The sequence below is a fragment of the Rhagoletis zephyria genome, unplaced genomic scaffold (genome assembly GCF_001687245.7).
Source record: "Rhagoletis zephyria isolate East Lansing unplaced genomic scaffold, Rhagoletis_zephyria_1.1 Rzeph_scaffold_01099, whole genome shotgun sequence".
Classification (NCBI taxonomy): Eukaryota; Metazoa; Arthropoda; class Insecta; order Diptera; family Tephritidae; genus Rhagoletis; species Rhagoletis zephyria.
Window position 1 is genome coordinate 87240 of NW_016158183.1, and position 20351 is coordinate 107590.

General features: G+C 34.3%; 2 protein-coding genes across 2 annotated transcripts in view; one reads left to right on the top strand and one right to left on the bottom strand.

Moving 5' to 3' along the window:
- The window catches only part of LOC108362783 (uncharacterized), a 72675-nt gene extending 68931 nt beyond the window's left edge, over positions 1 to 3744 (top strand). The window contains exon 4 of the mRNA XM_017615928.1: positions 3641 to 3744. Coding sequence (XP_017471417.1) covers positions 3641 to 3744 — 104 coding nt within the window. The remainder of the gene's footprint in view (positions 1 to 3640) is intronic.
- A 608-nt stretch (positions 3745 to 4352) lies between these two features.
- LOC108362784 (maltase A2-like) overlaps positions 4353 to 20351 on the bottom strand; it is a 49716-nt gene continuing 33717 nt past the window's right edge. Inside the window, exon 7 of the mRNA XM_017615929.1 lies at positions 4353 to 4516. Within this exon, the coding sequence (XP_017471418.1) occupies positions 4353 to 4516 (164 nt within the window). The remainder of the gene's footprint in view (positions 4517 to 20351) is intronic.

Sequence of the window (20351 nt, forward strand, 5' to 3'; positions counted from 1 at the left end):
CGGCCAAAATCACTTAGGCAGTTACAGCGCCAAATAAGAAGAAGAATAACTAGAGAAAGCAGTTGAAAAATTGGGATCTTATGTCCCATTGGAGGACGGAGTGATTAGTCTACAATCTCTGGAGGGCAAATATTTGTACTTTCCTATCTATTAAGGAAAGATATGTCTGTCTTCCGTCTAAAGTTCTGTAATATCCGAGGTAACCAAAATATTTTTTTTTCCTGTGCCACTGGCAACACAAGATATTGCGCGCCAAGCGAGCATAATCCACAACGCTACCGTGGTTTCACCGAAGATATGGATCTTTTCTATTAATATCTGATCCACAGTTCTCAGATTTCTTCTAATTTTAACTTTATACGAAGGCCAACAAATTTAAATGCCCCAATTAAGCTCCAGAAAAAGTCATTGAATTCAATGTCGACTTTTTGCAATTTCTTTCCTGCAGCAGCATAAACAAAGATGTGCATATGCTGAAAATTAAATATTTTCTTCTATCCTTTTCGATATCCGGCACCCACATCTTCGCAGATAATAGGGTGAATGAACCATTTTCGCATCGTTTTCTGTAAAATCCAATTTATCTTTTCTCCAAACTTCCAAACTATCCCAAATGATGTATCAATAAGTATCCTATTAGCATACCCAAGATACTTTTACTTCTTTACAAGAAATATACTCTTTAATAAGAGCACTTAAATTGTGCAGTTTTTTTATATAAAAAAAAAATAAGTTAACATATTTATATGTCAGTTACCTGGCTCTCAAAATAAGATGCTCGTAATAGGCGTGTGTGTCATACAAGCAAGGAAAACTTTCAGTTTGTAGCCAATGCCCAATGGCACCGAAAATTTGTTACATATTAAATTTCCCCTTCCGCAAGCGAACACATGCGGCCACTCTCACACAGAAGAGCAAAAATAGAAAGGTATTGTGCTCATAAAATGGCATTTCTGATTTCCGTTAAGCAATATTTATTTGTTTTTGCTTCTATTTATGTTCCCCTGTCAGCAATTTATGCTAATGTTTTCATTTTCTAAACCTTTCCGGTTTTACGGCTGTTCAAATGGTCAATAAAAAGTAAACACAGGAAATGTAGTACATTACAAACTATTGAAAAAATAAAAACAAAAATCAAAAAACAAAAAACACAGCTGGGACTGTGCAAGACAGCAGTAATAACGGCAGCAATGACTTGACTATTAAATACGGCAATAGCATGCGACACCGATGTGTAGTCCTGCATTTTTAATAGACATTAGAAACGTGCTACATTGTCTACATTCTGCCGGTGAAGCGTATTTTAAGTAGTTTCAGTCACTACAAATCGAAAGCAAACGTAAATAAGTTAAAAAGGCACATTTAGCGCTCACATGCTTGCTAAGTGTGTGGCTGAGTTTTTCCTACCTTCAATTGAAGGCTTANTATATTGCTTATTATAGCAGAAAAACGTGATCACGGTGGCACAGAGAAGAAACATAACTTTTCCTTGAGATGTGAGAATAACAAGCACAACAAATTTGACGGCTAATAATCTGAGATTTGCTTGTGTAAACGGGGTGATTAAAAAACGAGCTTTGATTGAGATAATATTGATATGTGAACATAGTTTTACGGTAGATGGATTTTGGTGAGTAACCTTCCTTTGCTTGGCTAGCGGCGGCCGCTTCTTAGAAAATTATTTGCTGGTGTTCCTTATACCGGGCATGTAACCCGAATCCTACCAACTNCGGTAGATGGATTTTGGTGAGTAACCTTCCTTTGCTTGGCTAGCGGCGGCCGCTTCTTAGAAAACTATTTGCTGGTGTTCCTTATACCGGGCATGTAACCCGAATCCTACCAACTTACATTACGCACCTCTACCCACTTCGTAGTGGCAGTTAGCTGTAAAGCTAAATAGCTCAAATAGCAGCCAGCGGCGGTTTAAATTATATTTTCTCTACTCATTTGAGTGCAAAAACAACTTTTGTTTAGTCCGAAGTTTTCAGCTAACTTTCCACATGTGCTCGCTGTTATAAGCATAAATTTCCATTCATACATACATGCGAATGCGAAAATTTATTTTCACGCCGACATAATAAAATGTAAGTGGCAAGTACTGTAAGTGGCAAACTCAGTGCAATAAATAAAATTGCTTTACCGCAAGCAAGCAGTATGTTGGCAGCCATTTATTGCCGCATACCTTCGAGGTAAGGCTACTCGTTGAAAATTTCCTCATTGTAGGCTGCAACGTGTAAGCAGTTTTGTAAGGTAATAAACAAACAACTTTGCTTCAGTGCGGATCGTAAATTTTTCACTTTCAGCTTAGTGCAGAGGACAAAAATTCTTTGCGATGATTTCAGAGTGGAATGCAGCATAGGTGTATAAGGCAGAAGGTGCAATAAAAAGTTTTTTTTTACAAATATATGGAGTCTAGACTGTACAAGTGCATATACATTAGACTGCACCACCAAAAAAAAGTTGCGGTTTTTTCCGCCGGGATTACAAAATTTATTATATTCTAAGACGTCCACCGGAATATTTCGGAAAAATATTAAGAATTAAGCGAGCCGGACCGATTTGAAAATACCTAAAAAAATTGAGTTTTTTTTTGAATAAAAATAGTTTCTTAAAGAACTTTTTGAAAAAAGTCCCCTCAGTTGACAAAACAGATTAGGCTTAAAAAATCTGCATAAAAATATTTAAAAATCTTTTCAACGGAATCGTAATAATGAGATTTTTAATGCTGTTTTTTCACTTTTTTTCAAAGATAGATTTACGAAAAACTTAAATAACTGGGCCAAAACTATTCTCCTTTAGACTTGTGGGATCTCAGTAGAAAGATATATTTCCACTGTTTTTATTTCTGTAAAAAAAAATCATTCGTGCCCCATTTTTTTTTCAAATACCAACACATCTTAATTCAACTTTGAATGACGTTCGTTCGTGCTACCTTTCTCTTTCATGCTTTGAATGACCTTATTAGCAAAGAAATAAAAAGGGTGAGAAAATACCTTTCTAATTGATACCTCACAAGTCTAAATCGGAAGAGTTTAGGTTCAGTTATTCAAGTTTTTCTTATACGAAAGTTAAAAAACAGCATCAAAAATCGGATATTTACGATTCCGTTCAATTTTTTTTTTAATATTTTATGTCAATTTTTTAAGCTTAAACCGCTTTGTCATTTGAGGGAATTTTTTGAAAAAACACCTTTAAGAAACTATTTTTACTCATAAAAAACTCAATTTTAAAATATAATAGATTTTATAATTCCAATAGAAAAACAGTACCGATTTTTTTCGTATGGGGAGTGATGTAGTCTAATACATATAGTTACATATATACTCGAATGCATTGGGCTTGGGCCTCTAGTATCCTTCTTCATTTCTATTTCGCTTATTTAAAAGGCATCAAAATGAGTTCAGTCCTTTTTGCACAAAACACTGGCCGCAATCAACATTATCATATGCGTCTTGTTTTCGATAAACAATCCAATTTATTCAATCTAATTTCTTTTCGCAATTACATAAAATGCGATAAAAAGTGTAAGCTGCTCACAGCAAATGCGCACTAAACCGAGATAGCAGCTCATACTTAGTTGTTTACCAAGAAAATCTCATTAAAAAGATATGCGTAACAATATATTCCTATCACTTTGAAGATGGAAATTATGTGCTGGTCGTAACTGCTGCTGCTGCTCTGATATCAATAAGCGCAATGGATACGCAGCAAGGAGCTGGCAGCGCACTGATTGCCTCCGGCTGATAATCTTTGTTATACAGGCCGCGCTGCTGGCACTGAATTGAAATCTTGAATTGATCTCATCATTGCGTACATAAATGTATCTGGGCACTTATGCTTGTACCCAGAATGCGATTTTACATCGCTTATCTTTTGTGCTTCTCAATTGCTGCCACCCCGCACAGCAACTCTTCCCAGGTACAGGCTACTATCGACTGCCACTACCCTCATTATCAACCATCGTACAGTTTCATAAGTAAAAACACTATCAGCTGATTGCCAAAATATGCCTACAGCTGAGATCACCTGTTTTTTGGCATATGCCTTATCTTTTACAATTTCTTTCATTTCTATTACAATTTCATTAATTTCTATTACAATTTATTCAAAATACACTAACACACTGAACCAAAAACACCAATACAATAACCAAAAACACACCTACAGCCTGCCAAAAACACACCTACAGCCTGCCAGAAAAAACGGTAAGAAGAAGAGTTACTTTACTTATGGAACTGTACGATGGTATCAACTACATACTTCCCATATTTTCTTTATTTTATTTTACTTAACAGCTTTGCTGTCATCAGCTTTTGTTGTTAACTTTGTTGTCATTGCTTATTTTTCTTTTCTTATATATAGCGCACAACTTCATCAGCTAAAATTATGATATTCCATTTTATTGGCACTTCCTTGTTTTCAATGTTGTCCTTGGTGTCACAACCGTCACTTTCTTCGTTGTCATTGTCATTTTCAAAGGTTTTATTGCTGTTATTGTTGCTTTCGTTGAAAACGACTTGAAGTAGAATAATCAGATAAATTTTACAACCATAAATACATACATACATATGTACATATTTACTATATACATACATACTCCTATGGACATTTTCTCCTTATTTTCCTGTGTATTTTGCTGTTTTTGCTTCTGGTATTGACTTTTAGCTGAATTTGCATAATTTCAAAATTGTATTTACTAAAATATGTACATATGTATGTTTGTATTTTACGTTATGTTAAAGGTGAAAGCAATAAAAAGTAAAAGTAAATCTAATATCTTAAATGGTAAGCCGACAGCTCTACGAACAGCAATCACTCCTTCATGGGGTGGCATTCGTCTGCAGAAACTGCCTGAAGTGCGTCTTAACTATCTACAATGGAGGTAGCTTCTAACAGATTATTGCCATGGTCACGTCTTTGGCTACATATCTGGTTTATGGAAAAACCACTTAAGATGAGACTGAAAATCGATTACATACGACCCAAAGTAGAGTTTCGCAGGCCTTTCGAGGTCATTATTTCGTCGAGAGCCGACTGGAATGGGGAACTTGATACCTCTGCCTGGATGCATCATCTAAGAAGATCAATTCATCTGCCTGATTTTGCAAGTGTTTTCCAGGCAGAAGTATTCGCTACAGCTGTCGGCTGCCATCTCTTAGAACGTATTGGTTTACATCATGGCGAATGCGTAGCTATTTTATCATATAACTAGACGGTCACTAAGGCCTTGGCAACTTTTACAACAGGGTTGAAATTAATCAAAGAGTGTAGGATTGTTTTAAACTCAATAAGTATTCAGCTGGATCTAGATTTGGTTTGGGTTCCTGGTCACCGCTATATTCCTGGGAATGAAGAGAGAATACCAAATCGGTCTCGATCAAGGATGGCATTTCACGCCCAATTGAAACCTTATATAGAGACATCTGTCTCCACAATCTTAAGAAATCGGATAAAAAGTGACCAACGGCGGCAGGATGTCGTATATCCAAACTCATGAAGCCCGTGTAGAACCTTAAGAGAACACATAACTTATTAAAAAAAAACCACATCTGCTGTTTCAAGGCTTGAAACAACTCTCACTGGGCATTGGCCGGTTATCGCCTACAATGACTTCTGTAGAAGCTGCAGAGATGAAAACGAGCAGGACCTTCTTTGCAAATGTTCAGCTCTAAAGAGGAGAAGAAATACCATACTAAGAGCACTTTAACTTTATTTCAAGTATGAAGTTTTCCTGACACGAAACTGAAGCATTAAAAGTATGTATTCGATGCGTCGAAATATTCTCTCCATATTCCACTCACAAAAAAAATGTTTCTTCTTTTTTACCGCGTAGATAAGTAAACTGTAAACTTCTAAGGCCGTATTTCTCGAGTTTTTGATTTTTTGCTTTATGACACTATTGCAGAAAATGAGCGATATGTTTTACTTAAATGGAAAAATGTTTACCAAGCCAAGAAAAACGCAAATCTTCGTTCTATTGATATTTTATTTGTCGCTATTTCGACCAGGTACAATCAAGAGTTTCTGAAGATGACCTCAGATTGAGGTCGAAATATCGACAATAAAAAAATATCAATATTTAGAACGAAGATTTGCGCTTTATTTAGTTCCTGGGCCTCGAGTTTTTCAAAAATGTTTCATAATTTAAAATTCAAATGCCAACAACAATAACAAAATAAGCCAAGAACAAGTCAAATCAATCAGAGCCAAAGCTACTGAATTGATAGCTGTTTACAACTACATATATAAGTCAGCCAGCTCTGAATACGGCGACCAAATGGATGCTGCCACAAATTTTCACAAATATAAATTCTCGTCTTCCTCCTTCCAATCCCTCTTCTCTATATAATATTCTATTATATAAGGTGGTGTTACTAGCTCAGCTGATTTTGTGTATGTGTTTCGCCGCACGGCTTCTGATATCAAATTGAAAAATTTTGTTTGAATTTCTACACCCACTATTACAGATTTTGACAGTTTATGCCGCCAAAGCAAAAACAAAATACATGTAAATTTTTGTTTTTGTACTCCTGCTATCACCTTATATTAATTCGCCTTGGCGTGTGCACTCAAACAAATGAGCGACGCCTGCTGCCAATGTGCGAAAATTTGCGCCCGCCTTGGAAAACACAGCTAAACGCAAAAAACAACTATTTTTTTTGCCATGGCAAAGAGGGAAAAACAAAAAACGAAAGCAAAAAACAAAACTTCAAAAAAAATAAAAACAATACAAACGAAGAAGAAAAAAAAGAAAAATGATAAATGCGTGATAACGAAAGTTCAAACAAAAATTTAATTTTAAGAAAATAAAAATTTACATTTATTTGGGAATCAAAGCAAACAGTAGCGATTTTTCCAGCAGATGATGAGTTGAGAAGGGATGTCGTGCTACAGTTTGTGTGAAAATAAAACGGAAAAACTTGCGCTATATATGCACATGTACATAATACATACATAAATTTATATTCCAATCTTTAGGTGACTTCGTGATTGATTCGTGATACTTTACGCGCACTCACTCCTCATTCTACGCCTCACTAGCGCCAACACAGAAGCAGTGAGGCAAGCTGGGTAGGCACGCAAACTGTTATTTTTACATACTTACGTACGTGCATATTAGGGTGGTCTTTAATGTATTGACATCGTGGTGCACTGCCTGGTTTTATTCTACGTACAAAATAAAGACATCCAAGAAATTTTCAAAACTTTAAACAAATTTTTAGGAGTCGCTACCAGGATTTGAAAAGAAATAATTTTTTAACCGCAAAAATTCGACACGATTTTAACTCTGATCAGCGGCTACTCAGGGACGTGTATAAACTTATATAAACCAGTTTCAAAAATATGCCAAAATTATCAGATTTCGAGTCAAAATTTGTAAATTTTTAACGATTTCTTAAAAAAGTTAAAACTTTTCAAATCCTTGTGGCGCCCGCTAAATTTCAAAGTTGTCAAATGTATCGGATTTCAAGTGAAAATTTTGCCGAATTTTTACGATTAAAAAAATAATTATTTTAAACTCTAAAATTTATTTAAAATTTTGAAATTTTCGTGAACATCTTTATTCTGTACTTACATAGGTTAGAAAAGAGACTCCCTTTAAAATTAAGATGTTGATACTTTTAAGGACCACCCTTATAAATACATACCTGCATGTATATGTATGTATATGTTTAAGTCTATGCTTATTTACACCTATATTAAATCACAGGCAATCGAACGTGCGTTGCGAAATTTGCTATGTATGTAGATAGTGTCACCCAGGTGATGATTATAGCCTACGGCTTCTTGTTAAAAATAAATATGTATGTATTTGCTCGATTGTATGTATCTATCTACATACAAACAAAGCTTTATGGCTTTAGTCAAATGCCAACCAGGTTTAGCATTCACTTTTCACTTTCACCATTCGTATTTTCTCGTCACATTCGCCACAGCTATAGACACGCTGCAATTGTTGTTGGATGGAGTCTTATAAAAAATTCATCACAACTATGCTTGGGGCTATTTGGCATAATAAAGTGTTTCACATAATTTAAAATCGAATGGCAGCAACAACAACAAATATTAGTGAGACAGTGTTCAGAAATCACTTGCAATGCAAAAGCACACTGCGAGTGTAGCGATTCGTGCTGGTAAATAGTTGAGGTGGGAGTGCTCGTAACAACACCTTGTCGCTTGGAGCTTCGAAGCCATTTCGTTGGCTGTCAATAATGAAAAACGCGAAAGATCAACGCAATTGTGGTGGCACACACATACAAAGGAAACAATGAGCGGCTGACTTGGTGGCTGAAAGCGGATTAAGAGGGTCGGCAGGAAATTATTCGGACCAGTTTTGTTACATAATTTCTGAAATCATGCTTCTTTGTGGAATGCGCATGTATATGTATATATATGTTATCAATATTTAACTTAAATAAGCTAAAAGCAACCTGTTGAAAGAATTAAATTTTCTTTCGATCAAAGAAAACGAATTTTTGTTTGATTGCTTTTTGTCCAGTATGACTGACGCAAAAAGCTGCCACTATTTTCTTTGCTACTTCAAAATAATTCCAGATTGCTTTTTATTCTGTCTGACCCTCTAATGCGTTTACCAGCGCCCAAGGGAACGTCCCCCTCTTTAAAGTTTAAAACCAAAATACATCGTTTTCCTTATATTTTGTAACATTTTGCGCCATTCTTATGTATTCTATAACACCAGCGTCAATATTCACATCCTCTTCTGAAATTTCCATTTCGTTTAACAATTTTTTTCTTTTCATTACTTAGGTTTTTGTGAAGTCATGCGATTTTTTCTTAAATTATCTTTCATTTATTTTTTTATTTTTTTGGTGGTTCTCATCATCTTCTGACTTTGTGGTTTTTTTATGAATATGTATGTATGTACACATCCCCCATTGGTAGTAGCAATCAATAATTCAAACCTCAAATCTTGTTGCTATAATTTCGTTCAACTTGTATTTGATCTTTTGGCATACAAAATAGAAGCTATGCTCCTGAGCGCTCCAAGGTGCTCTAAGCCAAACCAATATACAAAAGATTGCTTGTATCAACTTCTCACACACCCACACAACGAAAAAAGCTTACATTCATAGTCAGAGTGCGACCCGAATCGACTGTCGAAGATGAAGAATTCGCTATTGGGAATTGAGCTTGCATATATGTGTGTATGTAGGTGATGATATTGTGTTGCGCTTTTATTGCTGTCTTATCTCAGCCGTGACAGTCATGTGAGCAGCGAAGTATGCTTTGTGGTGTTGAAAATGTTTTTTTTTTTTTAATATTTACCTCAACTAAGCGTTTGTTGAAGAGTGCCATAATTTATGTAGATGATGAATTTTTGATACTTTTTATTTGTGCTACGTTATTGTGTTTAAAGTGGCAATTATGCGAAAGTGTAAGCAATCACGATCCAAGTACGCGAACAAATCTAATTTATGGAATGTTTTTATTAGCAACAACGAATGACAGCAGAAGAGTGATGCAATTAAAATTGGCACAAAATTCGACGTCATGAATAAATATACTATATATAATATAAATATATATAAAATAACGGTGATATAGGGAAAAGGTAACATAAATTTTTGGATACTAAAAATGTATACTACATACAAATTTTGATATCGATAAACTTCCATCGATAATCGATATTTAATCGATAATCGTTATTTTATCGACACCAATTTGCAACTCAATAAACATAACAATATATACTAAATTCAAAGCAATTTATTGATAATAATTTTGAATTTTTTTTAGTATATGTTTTTTTTTAGTATAACTCAGTGAGAGGGGAGACCAGCAGCCGGATTCCAACATTCGCAATCGCTTTTCACTTTTGTATTGTCCGGAGGATGCACGGAAAGTCCCATCGAATTATAACTTAAGAAAGTTTTATTATATGGCAGTTGAGAAGTGCATGTGCAAAAATTTCAAAAATTTCATAAATATAATTGTTTCACACGCAGCAGGGCACAGCATGCATTTAGGCGTTTGGTGTTAGTGCTCGCCTATAACATACTTGTGTAGATATATCAGCCGTATAAGGAATTACAATTTTGTGATATCTTCCTCGCAAAAACGCTTTGAGTGTTATGCTTGCTCACAACCTTCCTTTTTTCTAATTCTAGTCACAAAAAAGACTTGCTTGACTCTTCAAGTAGCACAGCTATATATAAGCGTAGTTGAACAAACATCAGCTGCGACCTCGTGATTTTCGATAACGAAAGTTCATAATAAAAATGTCAATTTGTTTAATGACTCTCTTCAAATGGACAACACCACAAACACGCCCAAATGAGCAGCCACAAGTAATTGCAGTAAGACAAATGACAGCAGACAGCAATTTGGATTGCGGAGTGCATGCTGACAGTTCCACTTTGCTGCAATGGAAAAATCAGCGGATGTGACTGCGTGACTTTCACGAGCATGCTGTGCAGAAAACATGCACACACACGCAAGCACATCTTCGACATTGCCGCCTGCGTGCCTGGAAATGGAGTTGGGCTGTCCCTGAAAACTATAAAATTCACCTTGACTTTGAAATTGTTTCCACCCGGGGCTGTTGCATGTTCATGTCATTTCATTGGAAATAACAAAGACATTTATTTTTAAAGTAATTCGGTGTAGAAATCGAAAGAAGTGCAACTTCGCATATTGCATGGTTGCATGCTGAATTGGTTAAATAACAAATTGAGTTACAACACGGATGTGCGAACCAATGGGCAGCGTGTCGCGTTCGTTGGTTTCATGTGCCAATTAACTCGAATGCTGCATATGTGCGTGTATGTGTATGTATGTTATTTTTTAAAAAATGGTAGTAAATCTTTGAGTTATGAATACAACAGTTTCGCTCTCGCGTGCTTAATTGCTTGATTTGCATGCAACCGCCACATGTAACGTATACGCCATATACACCACGTTTGAGTATTAAGTGCAGAAAATTGTTTATGGAAGTGTAAATGCAAGCTGAAAACTTTCATGTCCACGGAAAAAATGCAGTGCAAACGGTCGCAAATTTATAGACTGTAGTACATCATATAATTTTCTCGTAATATTGGGAATTGAATGCTTGATTAATGACCGCACAACTCTTCAATCAACGATATAAATTAAACTTTAACTATGTAGTCTCGCAAGCGCAACAAATAGTAGTATGCATGTTATGTACCAAAAAAAAAAACATTGCCCAAAATTAACGGTATTCTGTAGCCACTTGAAACTTCCACTTTATTACATTAAAATTGAATGGGCTATAAAACTGCATACCAAAAATTTGTTTTAAAATTCTGAACAAAACGTAGTCGCATACGCGTCGAAAACGACGCAAGAGGATGGCCAACCTAAGTTTTTTAATAAACTAAAAAAAAAATTTAAATTTTAGAGAACGAAAATTAAGGCTTTTTAAAGCCGAGAAATTTAATGAATTTCTAGCTGCCGCTTTTACGTCGTTTTCGACGTGAAAAACAAATGGAGGTAATAGCGTCAGAATTTTCAGAATTTTTTGCAATTTATCATTATGCTTGCGATAAAATATATACAATGGTTTAAATAAATTGTGCGTTTCTTACATTACTATGTATCTCAAAACAAAGCCAGAATAGCTTTGTTAAATTTCTTCAAAAAAAAAAAGAAATGCGAAACATTATCCACAAGTCACATAAAGAGATAATTCAAATTGAAAATGAGACCAGCTCTACTCATGATGCGTTGTGTTGCCGCGTGTAGAGAAGTTCTCTCAAGTTGCTTCTAAAACAGTTTCTGATGTGCGAAAACAACAGATAACACATTTCAAAGAACCTTAGTTGTTTTCAAATTATGGGGAACTGCCTGCCTAAGAAGCTGAGTCTACACCTTATCAGCGCAGTATTTTGCCGTCCTTCTTGCTTTGACAGCTTTGCAGATGAAGTGAGTGCCTGGCGTTCAGGCAGTGTCCTTGTTATCACAAAGCTTTGTTATCAAAATTTTGATTGTCTAGAATTCGCTTGGAGCTAAAATTTGCAAAAATTTACAATTTTTCGTTATGACATCTACTATAAAACAGTTTACAGTATTTTAAGGCTTCATCTATTTTATTGCTTTTGCTACTTTTGTGATGAGTCGTACCATTTCATCGGTTATGCCCCAATGGTCTGCAAACCAAGCACAATTGGCTCAGCCGTCTTGTTTAGATATTTACGAAATTTCAAGGCAAGAAGGGGGGCCGTCGATTGTTGCTGCCTGTCTATATAGCTGCGGCTGTGTTAATTGTGAACAGCTCAGCATGAAGGACGTTAAAATGGCCCACAGTGGTTGACAACTGGACTTTATTGTTCAAACTTGTCCACAACGTTAATTTTTTAACCGATTTGCCTACTTGTTTTATGGAAGTTAACAAAACTTTGAAGAGTTTGTAGAGGCCGATGTTTTTAACATTTATTAGTTTGTATAACATTTTTTAGGGTAAAGTGCAGAGAACCCAGCAGTTTTGTGGAAAATGGATTCTCCTGTTTCTGCAAATAAATGTTACATAATAAAAACTAGTTGAAACCATTTAAAACGAAAAACTTGCAAAAGCACTAGCTTAAATTTATAAAAAAAAGCAGAACTTTTTATGGAGCTTTTTTAAAGCAATTAATTTTAGTATAAGAAATTGCAAGTCTTAAGTGGCTTAGAGCTCGCATTGATTTTAATTTTTTTACGGTGCTTGGCATTTTTGCCATATGCCAGTCCTACGATTTCAATGTGATACAAAAAAGGAAGACCATTCGTTTTCTTTAACTTTTTTGGGCCATTATATAGCACATAATTAGCTCTATATTTAACCGAAAAATGAAATCAATCGAAATATAAGCATTTAAAGAGAGTGTCGTTACGTGACAAAAAATGGAAGTTGATTTTTTCTTCTCTTACAAAATCGCAAAACTCTGCGAATTGTGGATGGCTATTTTGATGAAACTTATTTTGATATGATTTGGAGCAATTCTAGTTGTTTTTCGAGTCTTTTGAATTAATGCAAATTGTTTCAATTCTCTTTTACAACCCCAAGTGTGAAACGTGACGTGACGTGGCGTCACGTGACATAAATTTCCATCGGTATATTTTTGTTAATATTGCTTTTAAATGAATTTTCAACGCAAATAAAACATATATTTTATGTAGAATATACTTTATATTTTAACTTTAGCGCCAATTCAGGGTCAATTTATTAGAAATCTATGATTTATTATGTTTCAACCACATACGCCAAATTCGAACAAATCGGACCATAAATACGGTTTTTCGAAATATCTCGACCTTGGCACCACCTAGTAAGACCATTTTATGCAAACATGATTCTACTACATGGCCAGTATATATTTAAAAAAGCAGACAAATCGGCCCGTAAATACGTTAGATATAAAACTTTTATTTTTTTTTGTCGTGGTGGACCTTCCGCTGGAAACACCCATATGTATTAAGTATTTATTAAAAATCATTACGAATTCTTAACCACTTGAAGTTTGCACTTTATTACACTTAAATTTAATACGCTATAAAATTTCAAGCCACAAGTTTTAGAAAAATTCTTATAAACCTTAAATTTTTGGTATTTTCAAGCTAAAATTTTTCTGTTAATTTTTTATAAAAGTATGGTTAGCTGACAGCGTTTTGGCCTTTTTCCATATAAACATCAATTTTTTATGGAAGAATATGCGCAAGACCGTTTGCAAAAACAATAAAAAAGTCAACGCCAGTTTTCTTAAATTTCGCTATTTATATGAAAAAACCTGTTAAAGCCGGCAGAAAGAAAAAAAAAATATTAAAAATCAAAGCGATTTTTTAGCCGCTCAAAGCTTATTTTACTAGAATTTTATACGCTTGTTAACTGCATAGCCAAAAAATTTCTAAAAGTTCGAAATTTAGATACAAATTTATGGAATTTTTCTAAGTTCTGTATAACATTTGAAAGTGTGATTTATATAGGTTTTTGTTAAAGCATGAACCATGTCATCAAAAAATAGCCCAATACCTTTATTTACTTTTACTATGCTATTCGCCGTCTATTTTGCGGTCTGAAAAAAAGTAAGCAGAACGGTCACTGGTACATTTCTTTTACGAACAACTTGTGGGTCTTTGCTCACCTTTTTTTTGCACCATTATCGTATTTTAAACCACCAGCTTTTTCGACAATAGTATGGCACACGTTTGTAGAGCAGTTCCTGGATATGTAAGAAAAACTGATGCAGATTAAGTCAAATTCCGCATGCCTTAAATAAGCATTTAGTAATATGATTCGAATTTGGCCCGCTTAAAAAGTTTTTAATGTTCGTATATACATACGTTACTTATGCGTATGTTAATGTGATTCCCAATAAACATTTTTGTTACATCTCAATTTCAGATGCATTTGAGAATCAGTCCTTTATTCAAATAGCAAACGTTACTTCTCAAGTGCAACTCAAATAACCGTTGATAGCGTTCTCAAAACAAAATCTGGTTCCTCTCATTGAAATATTTGACTAGTGTCGCTTAGTCGAGGAGCCATTTTGCGAGTAATGTAGGAGACTACCGATAGACTTCGACATCTTTGAGTTGTTTACGCAGATGAAACGGAACGTTTCTAAAACCGTTCTTAAGTTGATAGGCAATCTTTAAGAAAAATTTGAGAAAATATTTAATTCCAAATGATAAACAATGCTGAAAATCAAATTGAGAAAGAAAGCGTTTGAAAATTTTTGTTTTGCAGTGTTTGTTGGGTCATAACGATGGCTGTTCAAACTCACAAAAGCAAGCGTAGTACGTGTTTCGAGAGTTGCAAAGGTAAACGCGCACCAGCTGTTTTCTTTTTTGCAACCGACAGCATACTTTCGCATGAGCAAAAAAAAATATAAAAAATAAATATTTTATATCCAGCAGCTGACCAGTCCAATATTTGCGAACAGCGCATGTGGCGCGGAATACATGCAAATGTTTAGGCCCTTCCTTCTACCCTTCAACGAAATACTTTACGCTGGAACGGGGGTGGGGGGGAGGTGGCACGGTAAAGCGGACATTCAGGAAGTTTTAGTTCGGTTTTGTTTAGTTTCTCCTTGCATAAAAAAAAAAAAACATACAAATGCATATGTACGAGTAGTTGTAATTGGGAACAGTTGCAGACATCACAAACGTAGCGCTTGTTTGTCCTTTTCTGTGTGTGTCGTTTTCGCTTTCATTTTTGTATATTTTTTTATTTTTGTTCAGGAAAGGATACAAAAATTTCTATTTAATTCAGCCTTTTTGTCATAAAGTATGTTGCACAGCAATTTACCTGCACTGCGTTCCCAAAACTAAATTGAGCGAAAAAAGTTGTATTTAAACGATTTGTAATAATTATTTGAAAGCTTTTCGTATTGAATGTTGCGTGAGGACGCTTGTGATGGCGTTAACGGGGGAGAGGAAACCAATGTTCTGTATGCAAGATTNGTAAATGTGAGCGTGTCCAAAACTAAATTGAGCGAAAAAAGTTGTATTTAAACGATTTGTAATAATTATTTGAAAGCTTTTCGTATTGAATGTTGCGTGAGGACGCTTGTGATGGCGTTAACGGGGGAGAGGAAACCAATGTTCTGTATGCAAGATTGTAACAGAAACTCGTTACGGATAATGGCCACCTGTAAGCGAAGTAATGTATTCTACTGTGGAAGCATACATATGCAAGTAACATTATTTTCTTAAAAATAGTCTAATCGTCGCAGCATTATAGCAAAAATTGCATTCGCGTGGATTTTGTTGCTGCTTTAGGTCTCTAAAGTATTAGAAAAATAATCTTAGTAGCAATATGTAATATTTTGGAGTTCATACTTTTGCTAAGTGCCTGGCTGATCTTCTCCTCCAATTTGTCGTATGCGTCCTGATGTTATAACACAAATTGAGGGACCTGCAATTTTAGGTCGCCTAAGCATGGAAAATAGATTTTATAAGAAACTTTTTTATGGCAGAAATACAGTCGGAGGTTTGGCTTTTTTTATGAAAAAGTTTTCAATGCAAATATATGTATTTTAACAATTGAACATTTTTGTGAAAAATATTAACAATATTTAATCTTTTGGATACCAAATAACTTGAAAGAAAACGTCAAATCAGCTGATGATCTGAGTGTGTCTATGCTACCTATTCAAATACATTAATAGCAAGTTTGTCGATTTGATGAAAATTCATCTAACGAGTAGGCCCAATTGCGTTTCATAAAACTTTTACTTTTCAAGAACACACTACTTCAGAATTTGGTCTAAAAAAAAATAATATTTTCATCTACATATTTACTTTTTGTTCTACTTTTATTTGGCATGTGAGGAATAATCTCAAAATTTAAATTTTATAAAGTAGACACCCTTCAAAAAATCAATGATGGCCGACGAATTGAGCGAGCGATTTTACCTGTAAATATTTGTATCATGGTACCACATTTCCTTTAAAACAAGAATTATAAAAATCAATTAACGTGGTTCAAATTTATGCACAGACATTAACCGACGAATTAATAACCTCCTCCTTTTTTTGAAGTCGGCTAAAAACACACAAGAGTTAAAAAAGGAAAACAGTAAGATATTTTGAAAGGTTTAAAATTAAAAAAGGGTTTTATTATTCTTATATGTACATTACACTGCATCACGTTAGCTGGGCCAACTCAAAAATACCTCTAAAAATTTCGTATTTTTTATTAATAAAAATTTTTTTTTTTTTTAAATGTGCTGACAAATTTTTAAAATGACGTTTTGAACTTTTTTCTAAGATTAGTTCAGAAAAACTTGAATAACTCAGCTAAAACTTTACCAATTTAGACTTATGAAGTCTCATTAGAAACATATTTTCTCAGTCATTTTATTCCTTTGCAAACAAACTCATTCAACGCATTAAGGAGAAAGGTAAGATGGACGAGCGTCATTCCAAGTAAAATTAAGATTTGCTGATATATGCAAAAAAAAAATTGGTGGGGTGTGAATAAGTTTTTGTTTTGCAAAGAAACAAAAAGGCCCAGTTTTGGCCCAGTCATTAAAGTTTTTCATAAACCAACCCTTGAAACAGTTAAAAAATAGCATCAAAAATCTTATTATTATGATTCCGTCCAAAAATAATAATTTTATGTTTTTATGCAGATTTTTTAAATTTATACTTTTTTGTCATTTGAGGGGATTTTTTCAAAAAATCCTCAAGAAACCATTTTATTCATAAAAAAACGCCATTTGTGGAGGTATTTTCACACCAGTCCAGCTAACGCACATCATAATATTTTTCAGAAATATTTTGGTGAGAGTCTTCAGATATAATAAAATCCTGACGGAAAACCGCAACATATTTTTTGGTGATGCAGTACATTAGGCTGCATCACCAAAAAATTGTAAATTGTTGTTGTTGTATTATTTTATTTTACGAGAAATGTTACTTTTACTTATATAGAAGTTTCGTTACTATTGTTATTTTTGTTGTTAGTTATTTGTTTTTTTTTTTCAGTAGAAATTCCTTGATTTCTGCATATGCTGAACCTAGCGTTTTAAGGAAAATTGGATTCTCCTTTCCATTCTGGACTTTCAAGTTCTCAAAGCTACAAAAAAAATTAATTTTTTGTTTTTCCTGAGAGCTGGATAATATGCTTAATATGAATTTTTTCTTCTACTAATTTACAAAGTTACTTATTTATCAAGTTTGTTTGACCACCACAACCAAATTTATTAAATGGCACTACCTATCTTTTTTGTACTATGGTAGTAAATATCGAGTCAGCGCATTGTCCATAATTGGTCTTCGACAAACATGCCCTGGTTAGTCGACCGTAACAGCACACTGTCCCATGCTACTAACTTGTGTACATACGCAACGCATTCACCCACATTTGCACATATAAATATTTGAGTATCACCATTTTTCACTTATTTACCTTGCATAGAAGGCGTTTTGTTTGCTTTTGGCTTTTTGCTGTCGTAAGCATCGTTAATGCTGATATCATTCAGCCAGCAATTGGTAACGTATAAGTGTAAAGTATACGCCTGGGTGTCCATGAGCGCTGCTAAGCATACAAAATTGAAAATCGGTTGAACGCGTTTTCCTTTTCCGTTGTTCCCTTTTATGCCTTTTAGTGCCTTTTTCGTTTCGATTTTGCCTATGTCAAGCAATCAATATGTAAAGAAGAGGCAGCTCTGTTGGCCATAACACCTCTGACACAGCAGAGTTAACGAGTCAAAGTCCATTTCATTTATTACTTCTCCAACTCAATCTATCAGTTGCATATTTTTGCTATATAGCCAATGCGGCAGCTGTTGTATTGCTTTTAATGCTCCGCCTAATGCAGATTTGCTTACTACGAGTATACTTGAAACACACACAAATTTTACTTTTCGCTCGCTTTCACGTCCCTTACAGGGACAAATTACCTGCCTGCCTGACTGCCAGCAGTTCAAAGTTGGTTGCTATTTCATTCATTTTCATAACGTTTGCGTTAAGTTAAATAACCAAGTCACGCAGCGCTGAAAATTGAAAATGCAAAAGTCAAAATGAAACTCGGCGTGCGTAGATACACACACGTTCACACATATATATATGCATGTCCAATTTTGTAACCAAAAACGAAAAGCTGGTCGGAAAGTTTAAATTGCTTTAGCTGCCCTAAAAGGCTCTGGCTCTAAGCACAAAGATTTAATGTTTTAATGGTTTGGAAATACAGTTTCTAAGTTTAATAGGCGAACGTGTGCGAAAATTCCAGAATTTGTGTGCCCGTTTCCCATTTTGTCTGTGGATATGCTTACGCATTTTAATTTCTATTTATGAATCTACGAGTGTGTGTGTCGTTTTGCGCGAATGTATTTCAATGCTGTAAACGGCCATTACTGCTTCCGAATGAAGCGAAACTTTGGTGCTTTGGTGGTCGTAGAATAGTTGTAGTTGGAATGATATAAACTGAGCTGATTTAAGTTTAGTTGGTACTGTCGCGAAGGTAGAAAGCTGTTATTTATATCAAAAATTGTGCGTTGAAGACTACTTATTTCACATAATACTCTAATTGAATTACACCGGTCAACAAAAATTTATTATTTTTTCTTTGGGTTTCTGTTCTCATGCTTAGACTCTCATTCCAAACATTAAAAAACACTTGAATTTTTATTTTAAGTTCTTAAAGTTTGCTTTTGTCTGATTTACGTCAGTATAAGAAATACGAAAAAATATTCACTTTTGGACATTAATTTCTGGTTATTTTACATTTATATATTTATGTTTATCACAAATCTTAAATAAAAAAAAAACTCTGATATCCAGCAAAAACTTTTCCTATTGTAATTTAAAGTAAAATTATAAAAAAAATATAAAAATTAGTGATTTTTTCAGAAAAATTGAAAAATTGCTCTAGTTTTTACAAAAGCAAACTTTGATCAAAATAATAATATTTTTTTCCCTTATTTTTAGCGTAGGAGAAACTAAAATTTAACATTGTTCAATTTTTCTTTCCATCAGCTTTATTGTGTAAAATACTCAGCTACTAAATTCTCCGCATAAAAACGCTTTTTGTGCAAAGTTATGGTCAACGGAGCTTCGCTAACTCAACTGAGCAACATTTCACGTTTCGTTTATTTATGAATAGTTGATGGTTTTACTGTTTGTATGTGTATGTATGTACATAAGTAAACATACGAATAGCGTGGTTGAGTAAACTAAAAACTAGTTCATATTTTCTTGTTTGTGAATCAACAACATATAAGGCCAACAACAAAGTCTTCAGCTTTTATTTGCATATATTTATTTGCACAAAGCTGTTTATGTTGGTATGTTTATTTTCCAACTAATACAGCCGAGTGAGTGACATTTGGTATTGCTACACATAACGGCCTACTTACTGTTGCTACTCACATGTAACGTATCACCAACTAATGAATATTAATTAATAATTAACAAAGTTATACACAAAAAGGGTTAGCATGCAAATTTCATAAACAAGTCAACGGATGACTGACTTACTGACTGACTGACTTGCGGAGTGATCCCTTCAAAGTAAGCGCCCCGACATGTTAAGTCAGCGTTAAATGTGAACATTTTTGGAAAATTTCATACACGTGTGCATTTGCATACGTACATGTGTTTGTGTGTACATATGTGAGCATATAAACATGTATTAGGGAGTTGAGAATAAGTTTTGCCGGATTTATGCAAAATTGTTGCTTTCAACACATTGCAAGTGTAAATTTGTTTAATATGTTCGCCTTTTCATTTACATACATACATACATATGTATGTGTGTATGCATTTTTTGTTGCCATGCATTTGACGTCAGTTAGTTTAACAGGCCACTGGCTACTTTTTTATTTTACTTGACAACTTTAAATATTTTGGGTTGCCAGTCATTACTCAGTTAAAATTAAAGC